This window comes from Passer domesticus, chromosome Z, assembly GCF_036417665.1.
Source record: "Passer domesticus isolate bPasDom1 chromosome Z, bPasDom1.hap1, whole genome shotgun sequence".
NCBI lineage: Eukaryota > Metazoa > Chordata > Aves > Passeriformes > Passeridae > Passer > Passer domesticus.
This window is the reverse complement of record NC_087512.1, coordinates 8,921,694-8,936,848: the sequence shown is the minus strand read 5'-3', so window position 1 is coordinate 8,936,848 and position 15,155 is coordinate 8,921,694. Positions and strand designations below refer to the sequence as shown.

General features: G+C 52.3%; 1 protein-coding gene across 9 annotated transcripts in view; it reads right to left on the bottom strand.

Moving 5' to 3' along the window:
• CNTFR (ciliary neurotrophic factor receptor) overlaps nucleotides 1–15,155 on the bottom strand; it is a 200,349-nt gene that overhangs the window by 114,726 nt on the left and 70,468 nt on the right. For 5 of the 9 annotated variants that reach the window (XM_064403726.1, XM_064403725.1, XM_064403728.1 and 2 more), the window contains one exon: nucleotides 13,889–13,991. The exons of the other annotated variants lie outside the window; for them this stretch is intronic. In XM_064403726.1, coding sequence (XP_064259796.1) covers nucleotides 13,889–13,991 — 103 coding nt within the window. The remainder of the gene's footprint in view (nucleotides 1–13,888; nucleotides 13,992–15,155) is intronic. 9 annotated transcript variants of the gene reach the window in all.

Here is a 15,155-nt window from a genome sequence, read left to right as displayed (position 1 = left end):
ACAAATCCTTGTGTGTCTCTCCATCTCTCCCTCCCTGTTTTCTGAGGTCTGGTGATTTCCCAGCTGATGAACACATTACCACCTCATTCGGCAACGCCTCAGAGGTGCTCACGTTTCAGGCCCCGGCGAGAAAAAGATGAAGTATGAAAATCCCTTTCCTTTCCAACCCAGTCCTCCCAGCACTGGCCAAGGAGCAAACACAAAACGCCTCGGAAAACACACAAAAAACACCGGATGTGGGAGGCTGTGCCGAAGTCGCACCATATGCAGGTGTCAGGGAAAAAGGTCTCCTGTCTCCCACGCCAGGCTGCTATCTCCATCCCACAAACCCTTCCCACGAGGGGTTAATAGCCAAGGATGATCCTTTCCCTCCACGGGCTTGTCAGTGAACTGGACTAGGTGCAGAAAGGGGAGGAATCTCCACGCCCATTGGCACCAGTAAGAATCTGATGATGACACCTACTCTGGAAGCCTTCAAATACATCCATGCTGACACAGAGAGCTGCACATACAAGCCCTGCCCAAATACCATCTCACCATTCTGCTACAAGTGTGATTGGAGAAAACACATTCTCCTCTCCCTATCCTTGGAGCTGCAGCAAGGAGAAGGACAAAGGTCAGGGCAGGAGTTAAACACTAAGCCCAAAGGCATCTTCTGGTGACATCCCTGTCAGCAAACAGCTGTATTTTTTTTTTTCCACATGGCCTGCAGCATGTTAAAACCCAGGAGACATAAGCAGGAACTTGTCCCACTTCTGCAGCCAGTGGCTCCAAAGCCCATATTTTGGGGTATTATTTAGGAAAAGTGAGACGAGCATCCACATGGGTGAAGGAGAGAATGCTGGTCATGTTCCAGTATAAGGGAGCATGTTGGACAACCTTCATCTCCATCTAAGATCCTTGGGAAAAGGCATCAACTCAGCATCTCAGGCCAAGAGAGACTGATGCTTCTCAGGAAAGGTCACAATCTCTTCCCTGAAAGGCTTTTTGGACAGGGAAGGGGGTTATAGCAATTGTGGCACTGTTCCTCCCTTCAACACTCTCATAAGCTCAAGCAGAGCAAAAAACTCCACAGCTCTGTTCCACACTGGTTTTTCACCCCATAAATAGAAACGAGCTGATCACACCAAATTCGTGCAGGATTTTGTGGAAAGCGCAAAAGAAAATGGGACAGAGGTTTGTTTAGTGGTGACAGCCCAGTCCTGCCTCTTTGACATTTGCTCCAAACCAGTGAACTGCACAACATTTGAACTTTTGTTTAGACAGATAGGCCTGTGTATTTAGAAATCCTTGAAACTCATCCATCTGCAAAGACAGCAACTCTCCATAATGCAAAAGCTTTAGCCGGGATGCTGAGCTCAGCAGATCTCTCTACAAATGATTCCTATTAAAGTAAAAAATTACAATGCAAGCGTCTATTTGACAATCCAAGCCTGACCAAAAAAGAAAAAAAGGAATTAAAAAACATAATATGGTCGTGCCAGTCATCTTTACAGACCACTGAGGAGCTAAGGGAACACCCTCTCTCCATCGCCTGCCTGGTGCCCAAATCTTTCAGAGGAATGTACCCTCCACTGCACCCAGGACCATCCTGGTGCGGTCATCCTGATCAGGATCTGCTCAGCCCTTCAATGCCTCTAGAGATGGAAAGCCCAACTTAATTGCCTGGCAGTCAGTTTGGATATCTATCCATCTTTTCTATCAGGATCATTTCTTCTGGCACTCAGCCTGAACCTCCCACACTGTGTTTTACCCCTGTAGTTTATTGCCCCAGGGACTCAAAGGCTGGTTTCTCTGTGAGATTTTTGCATCTCTGAAAGCTTACAGCTTTTTTGGGCTTTCTCTTCTCCAGACTGAATGCTTCCAAACCATGCCTTGGGGATGTGGGACACGCAGATGCCTCTGACTGCTTTGTGCAGCACCAGAACCAGCAGAACACTGAGAAACTCATCACAGGTGATGGGTGCAGCCACACACCAGCACTGGTCCTGATCTCACCAGCAAGGACAATGAGGTACAGCTTCCAGGACCAAGGGAAAAACAGAAACCCATCCTAACTGAGAGCCTAAAGACCACCTGAGGTAGAGTGAACTGAAGAAGAGCCCTTCCTGTGGTTTATCCAGGTGGGCCAAGAGTGTGGGACGTGCTGGGGAGATCCCATTGGCACCATGTCCCTTCTCCCTCTCTGCACACCCTGGCAGCAGCAGAGTGCTCAGCTTGTAGCTCCCTGCCCCCCACAAAGCCTAAACCAGCAGATTATCACGTTAACGCTTCAAATGTTTAATTTCCTGCTCCAATTACACTGGTTTTGCAGCGGGAGAGGCAGGAGGGGGGAACAAGTGAACACAAGCTGGGTGTTTTCAACTAAACCCCGAGTGACCCAAGACCACCAGGCTTTCCCTTCATCTCCACGGATGGGGGGTCAGTGCTCAGGCTGGCGAGGTGGCTGGATGTAGGCGTGGGAGCCACCTGAGCGTCGACCTCTCAGGCCAGCAGTGCAGTGCCTCTCCATCCTGCAGCTGAAATGAAAAGATCCTTTTGTTTGGCGACCTCCACAACACCGCACAAACATTTGCTGCACCACAAGAAAAACAAGGCAGCTGGTGTTGGCAGAGCAAAACGGTGCCCAGCTGCAGAGAGGGGCTGAGGGAGCATCAAGGAGAGAAAGGGAATAGAGTAAAAGGAGGACTAAAAACAGTGGGAGTACGGAGGGGAGTGTATCCGAATGCAGGGCAGCTACAGAGTGAAATGAGGAGGGATGAGGAGCACAGAGGAAAATCGAGGGAGAGGGAAGGTGACAGCACGGAAAAGGGGGGCAGATAGTGGGGGGAAAGGGGGGAAGGGTGTGGAGAAGGAAAGAGGGAGAGTGAAGAGGAAAGCAGTGAGGAAACGGCAGGCTGTAGCAGCATGCAGGCTCCCATGGAGCTGCATCCTCCTGGACACTCCCCTTGCCACATCCACCGGGTTGCTCAATACTCCCAAGAGGAAAAGAGATCTGGAGGAAAAAAGATATCTCAACACAGGTGTCTTGCAGGACAGCAAGTCGAGCTTGAGTGGCTTTCAATAAATATTAAAAAAAAATAAACTCCTCCATGCGCACTCACTCAGCCTGAAAGTCTGAATGGCTGCTTACGGGGAAGAGTGGGGCTCTGGGACTGAAAATCCCACAGAAAACACCCCTGGTGGGAAGGCAGAGCCCATCACCCTCAGCTGGGCTGGGGCAGGGGATCTTGGCTGCCCGCAGAGCTGGGGATGCTTTCCGCTCGGAGCCCTTCCAAGGGGTCATCCACAGCTGCTGTTATTTATAGCTGGCTGAGTGTGCACACCCTGCACTGAGCTCACCCGAGCGCACAGGGAAGGAGGTGAGAAAAAAGGACTGACCTTGGGGTCAAGGCCAGGAATAGCTGCCAGCAGACAGAAATAGCTAGTGCCATATTCGGCCCTGGTTCTTCGAGAGCTGCTGGATCAGAACATGGTGTTTCCAAGATTTCAGCTCCAGGTCATGATAGGATTGATTTCTCCCTCGGACTCATGTTCCCTCAACCAGACCCCTCCATAGCTGCTCTCCAGCTCCAAAAATCTGCTGGGTGGATGGAGCAGGTGGGAAGGGGCAGGAAAGCAATCCAGCGGTGGGGAGGGGATGACTGACCTCTGGAAAATGTGCTGGAAAAGCAAGGGAGGCAGGTCGCGAGGAGGGACGGGTTTCAGCACCTGCTGCGGCAAAGCCTGACGCTGACCTGGGAAGGGGCGACGCAGGGGAGAGGATTCCAGAGGATTTTGGCAGCGTGCAGCGATCAGCACGCAGCTCGATGACTCCTTTGGGTGCCTGCGAGAATCTCAGCACATGAGATCAATGTGGACGGTGTGCAGGCACGGAGACTGTCACGTGCACCTCCCTGTCCCCCCAGCCCGGAGCCTGGAGCACAGAAACCCTCTCCGCACCCCCAAGGCCTGCGGGGTGTGGGCACCCTCCCCATCCCTCTGAGCACGTGCATGGGTGAACACAGGTGTCCTTCTGAGCAGGCAAACACAAAGCCTGGTGCAGGCTGACACATCCAGCCCACATGCAAAGGACTTTCCTGGCTGCCCTGGCGGGAGCTGCCTGGATCCCAGCACACCCACATTGCTCCGTGCTTGGCTGCACTGGAGCATCCTGCCCTTTCAGGTCAGGGAACAAGGGTGGAACCCTTCTTGCTAGGATCTCTGCTGGTTATGGAGACAATGAGACACCATGGGAGTGGGAAGGTCAAGTCTTGCTCTCTCCAGCACCCAAAGCTCAGCCACTACTGAAGGCAGAATTCAGTTTTTAACCCTCCAGCACCAAATCCAGGGGCTAACATTCTGATGGGTAAGTGGAAGGTGAAGGCAGATGGGAGCATGGTGGGACTGAAAGCCCTGGGTGAGCAGTGCTAGCTTGCTGGCTACATGGCCTGCAAAGGAAATTGTGCCTGCTGACACAAGGCTCTCACCCTGTTCTGCTCTGAAGGGCTGAGATGCAGAAAGAGCTGTCTCCTGCTTCTTTTCTGCATGGTTTTGAGACACATTTTGAATGTGGAGGGAAAAGCAGGGCCCACCTGGTCCTGCTCCTCAGCTGGACTGCTGCAGCACAGCACAGCACAGATCCAGTTCTGGGTGCTCCTTCTTCCCAAGATCTCTGGAAGACACTTCAAGCACCATTGACCAGATCACTGCACAACAGATAACCTGTGTCAGACAGGGAGAATATACAACCCCTTGCTCCATTAAGAGCCTCTTCTGCTTAATGCTCTGATCTGGATGTTGTTCTTCCCAGTGCCTTGCTGCTTTTGTGTACCAGCTGTGTGAACTGTGAGGAGCAGGGCAGGGCAGAGCCGGCCAGGCAGGGAGGCAGCCCGGGGAAGTCTCCCTGCCCAGGGGGATGTGTAGCATCAGACAGCTCTCACCAGGTGGCAGTAGGTTGTGCTCACACGGCTGGGGAGTGAAAGAAGAGCCGGAAAAAGCAGAGGGAAAATCAGAAAAATAAAGCATGCTCTAAGCAAAACGTTGAGTAGAAAACACGCGGTGCTTGTCGAGACTTTCCTGCCTCCCATGAAAATACACACAAACGCAGGGAGTTTTTTGAGGGGTGGCATGCATGGGCTGGAAGACACAGCTCCTGCAGGTGTTACCCATCACTTCCAGCTATCCCATACTCCTGTGGCACCTTCACACACAGGTGTGCAGTGGCCCAGTGGATCCATGTCCTACGAAGTGGCTCAAAGAGACAGGAGCTGCCAGGAGCACAGAGAAGGTCTGCAGCACGCCCCAGTTGGGGAAATTCATCTGTCCAACCACGCCACACCACAGCCCTACCATCAAGTGGTGGCACTCCTGCTCACGGCAGGAGGGATGGAACTCAATGGTCTTTAAGGTCCCTTCAAACCCGCAGCATTCTGTGATTGTATGAGACCCTTCAAACCCACTGAGGAGCAGCAGCATCCCCTTGAACCTTCTGCTTGCAACATGCCCCTAAGCCCAGACCACATCAGCCCAAAGCCCCGGAGAGAAACGTCTAAGCTCCAGGAGAGCCGTGTCCTGGTGGGACCAGGACAGGAGCAGGGGGGTTTGTGCATGCACATCTGGAGCAGAGCCAGTCCCCAGGAGCCCATGGAGACCTCCCTGCTGCTCCAGCATGCAGAACTCAGCATCTGGTCCCAGGGTGCGCTGGGGTTTTTTTGGGTTGCCTTTTTTTTTTGGGTTTTTTTTTTTTTTTTTTTAGTTTAACAAACTACTCTCCAGCCTTGTAAGGCGAATCCCCACCGTGCCCAAATAAGCTGAGTATTTTTGGCTGCTCTCCCTGCAGCCTTGGGCTGGCCTTTGGGAAATGCATACCCTCCGGCCCTTCATGCCCTGGAAATTGAAGAGGCTGCCTCTTCTCCGCGCCAGAAAAGGGATTACAGGACACGCTTAAGGGCTTGAATTCATAACCTTCAGCGTCCCCCGGAGCTGGGGACCCTCCTGCCTGAACCGCGGCAGCGGCACCACTAGCCGGCAGCACTGCCAGCATGTCCATCCCAGGCATCCAAAGGGCATGGACACTGTTTGGGTTTCAAGCTGGGACAGAGCACGCCGACCCTCTGGGCTGCTCGCAATTAACAGCTTCTGAGGCTGCACGGAGACAAATTACTATAATTTAACAAATAGACGTTATCTTAAAACGAGTGCCTTAACCAACACCTATTGATTCCTGCTCCCCTTCCAAAGAACTCGCTGCAATTAAGTTGTCAGATCTCTAATGCCCACGTAAAAATGAGTCAGCTCCAGTGTCTCCCAGAAAACCTTGTCTGTGCAGGATTACAAAACCCAGCTGCCGAGTTTCCTTTTCACTCCTGAATTAGCCAGAAATGAAATTTATCTCGGTGGTAGACAGCAGAGCTTTTATCTGCATCCCTCTGGCTGCCATGCAGCTCACAGACAGCTCATGTTTTACCTTTCCTCTTTCAAACTGCCAAGGGTTTTGTCCTCCATAGGCAGGGCATTAAGGAAAGCAGAAACTCTGTTTCTCTGGGCTTGCAGCCTCTGTGCAGCTGATCTTGGGCTGCTGGAACAGCAGGGCATGCTGCAGAGACGGGGGCAGTTGGTAGGACCCCATCACTGCACAGGGCTGGCACAGGGATGATGCTGTGGGCTCTGCTGTCCTACGGCCAGTCCCTGCCCTGCTGGGAGTCCTGCTGGCCTGGGACACAGGCTGAGCAGCCCCAAATGCATTGCATCAGCATGCTGTGCCTCAGTTTCCCCGCTGCCACAAACCGACTGAGAGCTGGTGACAGCTTTACCAAGCAGAGCAGCAGGCAGCAGCACGGGGCCCAAGAACATCAGTCCTGGTTTGAAACTGAGCGGGGATTTCCTCCCTGACAGCAGGTGAGGGGAGTGTGAGAATTGCTTTTTCCTCCCTCAAATGGCCAATTAACCTGCTGTTTTAATACTTAGAGTGGGATCACCACCATAACACAACCATGTTTCTCTTGCTCCACAGTGGAACAGCTCAGGGGTTTCCATGGTCAGCCAAGGCTGGTCCCCCTGGACCTTCCCAGGGACCCCATGGAGCAGGCAAGATGCTTCAGAGAGATGGAGGCAAGGTGAAAAAGCCCTGGTGGTTCAGCAGCATCTCACAGTAGGATTGATTTAGTTCCAGGACAGCCAACAATGCCCTCAGATGCTGAGGGTTCGCATTACCAGTGCCCCAGACTGGGTCAAGAGGAGGATTCCTACCCCACTGCTGCTTGCCAAGAGACAGGGGAGGGCATCTGAGGGGAAAAAACAGAGCAGAGAAACAGCAGCAGGGGTAAAAAGCCAGAATGAGACCATGATGCCAGAGATTAGGAAGGAATCTTTACAGAGACTGGTGAGGTAGACCTTAATTACACGCCACGCACTTGGGCAGCGAGCCACCAGCTGCCGCTCATTTCACCGGTGCAGCGGATAGATTTGATAATCGCTGTCATGTAGTGGGGCTAATCTCCCCCTCTCCATCTCTGGACACTTCCTTCACTGCAGGCAGAGTTGCAGCCAGCTCTGCAGAGAGCCCTGCACCTGTGTGCAGAGCCAGGGAGGTTTAGGGGTGCGGCTACAGCACCCAGAGGGGCAGGGGTGCATGGCTCTCTCTGTGGGTCCCCAGTGGGAGCATCCCACCACAAAACCTCCCTGCAAATGGGGACTCTGTCCCCTTTAGTGGTGAAGCCAGTGTCATTTATTGATAGCATCCCTGCGAAGCAGGCAGGGACTGAACAAATGCATGAGAACGGGTCTGCAAAGCATCATAAAAGCGAGAGGAAAAGCCACACTCATAAAATACCAAATGCCAGGAGTTAATAGGGGGCACTAAGGGTGTCATGGCTCTCTCCTCTGCCCTGGAAAGACCTCAAAGGAGCTCAGCATTGCTACCGTTTTACCCATGGCTTGAATCCTTTCTCATTCCTAAGAGCAGGACTTGGCCCCCAGCAGCAGGGCTGAGTCCCTGCTGGGGCATGCATGGATCAGAAAGCCCCCCAAGCCTCCAGCTCCCATCCTCTCTGGAACGTCAATCAGGCACCTGCCAGCACAGCCAATTCACTTCCATTTGGAAAATTAAAGAAATAAAATGAATCGTTTGCTTAATTTGAAAGGGTGGCAGGAAGCAAAGATGCCTTGGGCTCGTGCCAGCGTGCGGAGCTCTGCTCATCCGCAGGGGCAAACATCAGCCTCTTCCCTTCCTCTGTCTGCTGGGCCCAATAGCCCCTGTCCAGGGGGCTACAGGGGCTCCCAGCCTGCTCCCTCTAGTCCCTGTGCCCCAAAACTGGGCAGCAGCTGGCAAGCACAGCAGTGCTCACAGTAGTGATGCCCCCCAAGAACTACATCTGAGGGCCTCAGGAATAGTTGCCCTGGGAATTCTGTCCCACCATGGCTGGGAGGGTAAAAACACTTCCTCAGGGCACCTGAGGTTTGAAGTTTTTTGGGTTTTTGTGCCTTTGACCTTTTTGACCTCTGCTGGTCCCCTGTACGGCACAAGGCAGGAAAGAAGGAGCAAAGGTGGAGGTGAAAACAATAGGAAGGTACATTGCAAAAACATTCCAAAATGTCATCTCTCTGCACCCCTAGGGGCTCTGCTCTGGAAATGCACAACCCTCCTGCTCCCCCAAACTTTCAAGATTTTGGGGACATGACAGGAAATTCTCCCTGTCTCAGCTGCGCTCGTCTCAGTGGCAAACTTCTGCTCACCAGAGCTGGCCTCATCCCAATTCTGCCGCCACACAGCCTGCAGGATTCACTCCTGCTCTGTCCCAGGAAGAGCAGAAAGAGCCACCAGGACAGGACCCCGCTCTCCAGCTGACTCTCTGAGACCCCAGTGAACGCTGGGCTGTGTCCTTCCGCCTCCCCAGTGCATCCTACTCACTTGAAAGACACAACCATCATCTCATTGCTTTTTCCCCCTCCACCCCCCTGCTCTCCCCCCTCCTGCAACAAAGGCGAATCCCCAAATCCCAGCTCCTTCCTGCCAAAGACACGTGCACCTGCAGAGCAGCTGATGCCAACATCCAGAGCAGAGCCAAGCACAACAAATGGGCTAAAGAGCCCTCACTGCACAGAGACCAGCTTACAAAAACAACTGTATTTCACCCAAACTCTATTAAACTGTCCTGGGTTATTGCTTCGTTTCCTTTCCCACCAGTGAGGATCAAATGAGATTTCTGTGGCTACACAAGAGATGCTCTCACATGTCTACCTTCAGCTGCCCCTTCTGTGCTGTGTGCAGGGTGAAACTCACTGTGGGGTGGCACAGCTTTGCATGCAATTAATTTCCTTTCCAAGATGACTTTTTCACACTGGGAAAAAATACAGCCAGGAGCACATTCCCATGCACAGTAACCCAACAGGGCAGCCAAACCCACTGCTAGAGCCCAGAGAGTCCTGAGTGCTGGGTTCTCCTTGCAAAGCCTGAAAAATGGGGTTACACAGGCTTCAGAGCCAAAAAGGACTGGTGTGATGGTGATAACCACAGGCACAGCCCTGACACTCAGCCACCACAAGCTCCAACCCTGCTGTTTGTGCAGCAATTAACAAGGTATTAATCACAGAATACAACATAGCTCCCTTCCCCTTCCCTGTGAACATCCCTCCAGTTTTACCTTCAGCCTTCCGGGTTTTCCTCTGGCAGACTTTGAAAGTCAGCTGCAAACTAGGCTCCTTGTTTACAAGTCAGAGGATTTAAGAGCCATGCAGGAGATTCAGGCCATGGCTCGTATTAATTTCACAAAGTTTTATACATCTAAGCCTTAGCCATCAGTTCCTAACAGAAAAAGAGGCTTGCTTCGATGCAAAAAATAGCAAAGGAAAATGAACTTCACTTCCAGAGGCTTTTCAAAATAGAAATATCTAAAATGCAAAAGGTCTTGCAGGTACTTGCCAGGCTTTGCAAATAGATAAGGGTGTCTGGAAACTAAAATCTCAAAAATTTCCACTGCCTGCCCTGTCCCATGGTATCTGCACACACGCCCCCACACCAGCTCAGCCATCAACAGTATCTGGAGAGGAAACACAGAGAAAAAGTCCAAGAAGTTTAATGAACTGTCACAGCTTAACAAACTAATCCCTGCTTATGCTCATCTCATCCCAAATGAGAAGCTGGGGGGAAAAAAATGTACAACATGAGGCAGTTATCTCTTATCTGCTCCATTGCTCTGCAAGGGCAGAGGACTGAGCAGGAGCTCGTGGGTCATGGTAAGGCACTGCCTGCTCCTCCTCAATGCACACCCAGAACGGAGCAAATACCTCGCAGTAACTTCCCATGAACAGTTTGTGTCTGCTTCCCAGAAAAACTTCAGCCAAAGGTAAGAAATGTGCCCGGGAGCAGCATGGTTTATGAAGCCCTCACGGAAAGATGGCTTTGAGCTCAGAGATGAGCATGCACTGGCTGCAGAAAGTCCCTGGTGCTGTTTGTTCTTGGCACCAGACTTGCCCTCTGCAGAGAGCAGGATGGCAGCTGAGCAAGCAAAGGTGGAGGCACAACCAAAGGACAAAACCAGGAGGAAGCATTTTCCTCCTGTTTCCACGGAGCCCCAGAAAGATCTCCCAAAGGTTCTGGGGAGAGCACTGAGTCTCCAGAAGAAGCTAAAGCAGGAGCTACTGGCCCATCAGTTGCCCTCCATGAAGCTGCAGGTGGCCCAGTACCTTGATCCCAGTGTCCTCACACCCACAGGGCTGGGTGCCCCACCAGCAGCCAGACACAGGGATGTGAGGCAAGCTCCTGCTGGGCGAGCTGCTCCTGAGAGATGTAAACGCTTGCTGGCAGGAGGCACTGAGTAAATATCTCACAGCAGTGCAAACAACTGCGAGTAGCATTTTCCTAGTAAAGCAGCACCCAGGCTTTCAATCAAAGCTCGGGGCTATTTTTCCTTTGGCCCTTTACTGAACTAAAAGCATCTATCAAAAGGATTTACCTCTCCCATCTCCCTTATAAACATGCATACACACACAACCAGCTTCGTGTCCCCCAATTCCTTCCCCTCTACATGAATGGCTTCGTGGCCATTCCTACAGCAGCAAGAGGAGAAGCTCATGACATGAAACATCATCTATCTCTGATCTTCATAAAAACCAGTGCCCGCATCACACATCACACAGTATGACATTTTCATCGTGTGGGCATTGTTTCACAGATGCCTGTAGGACAGCTGGCACCAAGCTGGAAATGACTGCAGTGGTGCCCTGGTGTAGGTTTAGCTGAGCAGAAAAGCCTGGGTGCAGATGAAAAATCAGCTGGTAATTCTCTATCCCGCTGAAAAGGCGGGATTTGTTTGGTTTGGGATTTTTTTTTGCTTCTAGGTAATACTTTTCTGACAAGGCAAAGAAAACTCTGGTTCCATCTGATGATGGTTTGCTTTAAAGTAGTGGAAATACCAGCTCTATTGTCATTCTGTCTCACAGGAGTGACTTTTGCCTTCGCTTTTGGTACAAGTTTATAGGAATAGCTTAAAAACTTTCCAGAAAAAATAAAGTGTACAGAACTGCACAAAAAGGAAGGAGCTGGGGAAGCTGGTGGTGGTCTCCTGGGGAGTGGCGAGGAGGTAGGAGGTTAGGTCACACAGCACAGATTTGCTTTTCACATCTTCTTCAGGAAGACATCAGTGCCTTTGCCTCAGCCCCCCATCGCTGCTAACACAACACCCTGAAGAAATTATTCTCTGCAGGAAAGCAAACAGGGTGAATGAGATCTGCTGCCAAACCCTTACGTCTCACAGTGGGAGAGAGGGGAGACCGAGAGGAAATGAAAAACAAATCCCGGAGCCGGGGATGTGCCGAGGGGTGGCTTCGGCGGGGTGCTGTCTCTGTCGGCAGGGTGGGCTCCGCGGGGGCACCGCGGGAGAGGGGATTAAGCACTGACATCCAGACCCGCCTCTGCAAGGGCAGAGAAAAGAGGCAGGTGCTCTGAAAAGCAGCGGCAGGGCAGCTCTCACTGGGGTGGTTGTATCCCTGTGGGTTCCAGGGCTCCCGAGCACCTGGAGAAGTTCATGTGTTGGTGGCTTCCCTGGGAGCCAGGCTTCCCTCGGGGGACACAGCCCCTACCTCGGCTGCAGCCAGCCCAGGAGTGAAAGGGATGCACACGGAGGAAGAAAGGGAAGAGGTGAGGTGGTAGCATTAAAATATAAATGAGATGATACAGCTCTGTAGATACTTTTAAAACTTCCCAGATGGAAAGCCACAAGTAACCAGGTCCCCACACACCATTAGCACAGCACTTATTAACCACCCATTAATGAAAGGGCTGCAGATAGCACAGTTCCCTCTTCTATCACTACAATGCTTCCCAGCCAATCCTCCTTCCAATTTCATTGCAAGAAATTCCCCCAAAAGCTAACACTGGAGAGCTACACTTCCATTTCTCGTTTCCTTTTTTTTTTCAGCCAAAGCCTTAAAAGCAACAAATACAAGCAGAAGCAGCTCTACAGCAAGATTCTGTCTCATCTTTTTTTTCATGCAGGACTTGCTTGTGCACCAGTGAAACCCCAGAACCCCTTTGGACACTTGCATGTAGCTTCTCTCTCTGGTTCTGCCCACAAACACAATGAAACCTCACCTTTGGCGGGTTTTTTGTTTGGTTGGTTGATTTTTTGTTTTTTGTTTTTATTCCAGGAAAATTATTTGCAAACTGAACCCTAGCCCCTAAAAACAGGTTATGTCTCTTGCCATTTTCTGAAGAGATTCAATGGGCCAGCAAGCTGTGTGCAGAAGGATTTGGGTTTCCCCCATAGCCTTTGTGGCTGACTGCCTCTTGTGCTGTGAACAGTGCTCTTAGAGAATAATTCTGCATCAACGTTGCAGAATACTACTAGTATTCTACTAGTAGTATGTACATCTGCCAAGACATGAGCATTTGTACTGCCCTTGTGTTGTTTCAGAGAAGCAACTTGCTTTCTGGATCCAATAACAATTTCAGAAAAACCACAGGAACAAGAGATGCAGCTTTGGACTAAGAAAGCAGCTCATCTCTCCGCTATTTATAAAAATTTAAAATACATGTACAAGCATAAAAACACCACCCCCTGCTTGCACACATACCACCTTGTTTGATCAGACCTCATAAAAGACCAGATGCTTGGAAAGTAACTTCCTCGGGAAAACAAACTGGCTGTAGTAAATCCCAGGGCCAGCACGGGCAGCTGCCCCAGCGGAGTCTCGGGACAAACGGGGCAGGACTGGAGCAGAGAGGAGCCACGAAAACCTCGCAGCCCCTGCTAGCACGAAGATGGGCGTCATGCTGGGGTGCCGGGGTGATGGAGGCAGCCGAGCAAAGGGAAAAAACCCACAACCCACGGATGTCAGCAGGCTGCCAGCGTCCCGGCGGCACCGCCACGAAACCCGCACGCAGGGAAGGGCTTGGCTGGGCAGCGGGAGGGCTGGCGAGGAACAAAACAACGCGGAGGCGCTGCCCAGGGAGGCTGTCAGCGCCCCGGGGTGGCAGAGAACCTCCTGCTCCGGCAGCCTGGAGCTGCGTGCGCTCCACGGCGGCATTCCCACGGGCAGCCCTGCCCCGGCGCTGCTGGGCAGCCCGGATGGAGCCGGCTGCGCCGTGGTGCCAGGCAGGGAACAGCAGCGGGGTGACGGAGGGCCGGCCGCAGCCTCGGAGGGATGCTCGGAGGGATGCGCGGAGGGATGCGCGGAGGGATGCTCGGAGGGATGCTCGCAGGGATGCTCGGAGGGATGCTCGCAGGGATGCTCGCAGGGATGCTCGGCTCCCCAGGCTCGCCCACTGAAATGAAAAGTGCGCGGAGAGCGCAGGGATGCCCGTCCCGGATATTCGGCGCGGGGAGGAAGGAGTGTGGGGCTCTTGGAGCGGGCACGGCCACTCGCAGCTGTGCAAACAACCCCGCGGTTGAGAGAGAAGGTGACTTACCTCGCCCCGCGGCTGAGATCCACACCGCCCGCCCGCAGGAAGCCTCTTCCCCTCCCAAAGACAGGACAAGCAGAGCCCAGGGCTGTTTCCCAGCGGGAAGCTGCTGTCTCACAGGCCAGAGAGGTAAATGAGCAGGCTGGGGTTAGGACTGAGCGCCGGTAGCCACCACCAGCCTGACCCACCCCAGCACACAGCAGCTGCTCCTTGATTTTAATTTATCCCCACAACAGAGGTGAGCTCCTTTGCCAGCAGAAAAGCAGCAGCAGCAGGGGCTGCAGGCAAGAGGTTTTGCTGCTTCTTGGGTCTCATGCCCCACTGCATCATCTCCCCAAGTCCTGAAGGATCCTGCATCCAGCTGGACGGGCAGGAGGAATGCAAGGCCCCGATCCAGGAAAGCACATACTGATCCGTCAGCACCCGAGTATTCCTGACCCCTGTCTTCCAGAGGAAACTAACTTCAGATGGTGAGAGAAGGAGGAAGGGAGAGTGATCAGCATCAGCTCTGGGGAGAACTGGATACCCCAGCAGCACAGGCTGGTCAGAGGTCACATTGGAAAATGCCATTTTGGAACCTGAATGCAATCCTGAGTGCCAGCAGGTTCCAGCATGGTCTCTAAAAGACCATCACTGGTGCTGCAGGCAGTAGAGAAAGAGAAAGAGAGAAAGGGACAGCTAGTGATGGTAGAGGTATGGGCCATGCTCCTGGCTCCACCACAGGTTCCCTTCCCCCCCCTTCCCATCTTCAAATAGGGAAAGTACTACTTTTCTGCTGTTTTGCCTCACCAGACTACCTACTGTGGGTAATAGATGGAATCTACAGGCCCTACAGTAAAAAAAAAAAAAAAAAGAAAAAAAAAAGAAAAAAAAAAGTGGAATGGTTTTAAATTCCACATTTCTGTGGATTTTTCAGAGAGGGGGGTGGAAAGGGGGGGGGGTGTGTGTGCAGCATAATCTCTAAATCTTTATTTCCTCAGGCTCCTTCAGCCTGTTTCCTTCCCAGCTTTTGCACTACTTCAACCCATTTTTATTTTTGGAAAAATAAACCAGAACAAATGGCAATAAATACAGGCAGGCTTAGGGGAAGACTGCTGGGATTGCTCTGGATCCTGGCAGAGATCTTCTGAACAATGCTGAAACCCCAGGGCCCGTTTCTGCCCGGTGGCAGATGTGGTCATGGTGGGAGATGTGGAGCACAGAGGTCTCCACCAGATGACCCTCCTGCCCTGCCAGGGAGAAGCTTGTCCAGCCCCAGCCAGGGAGGGGCTCT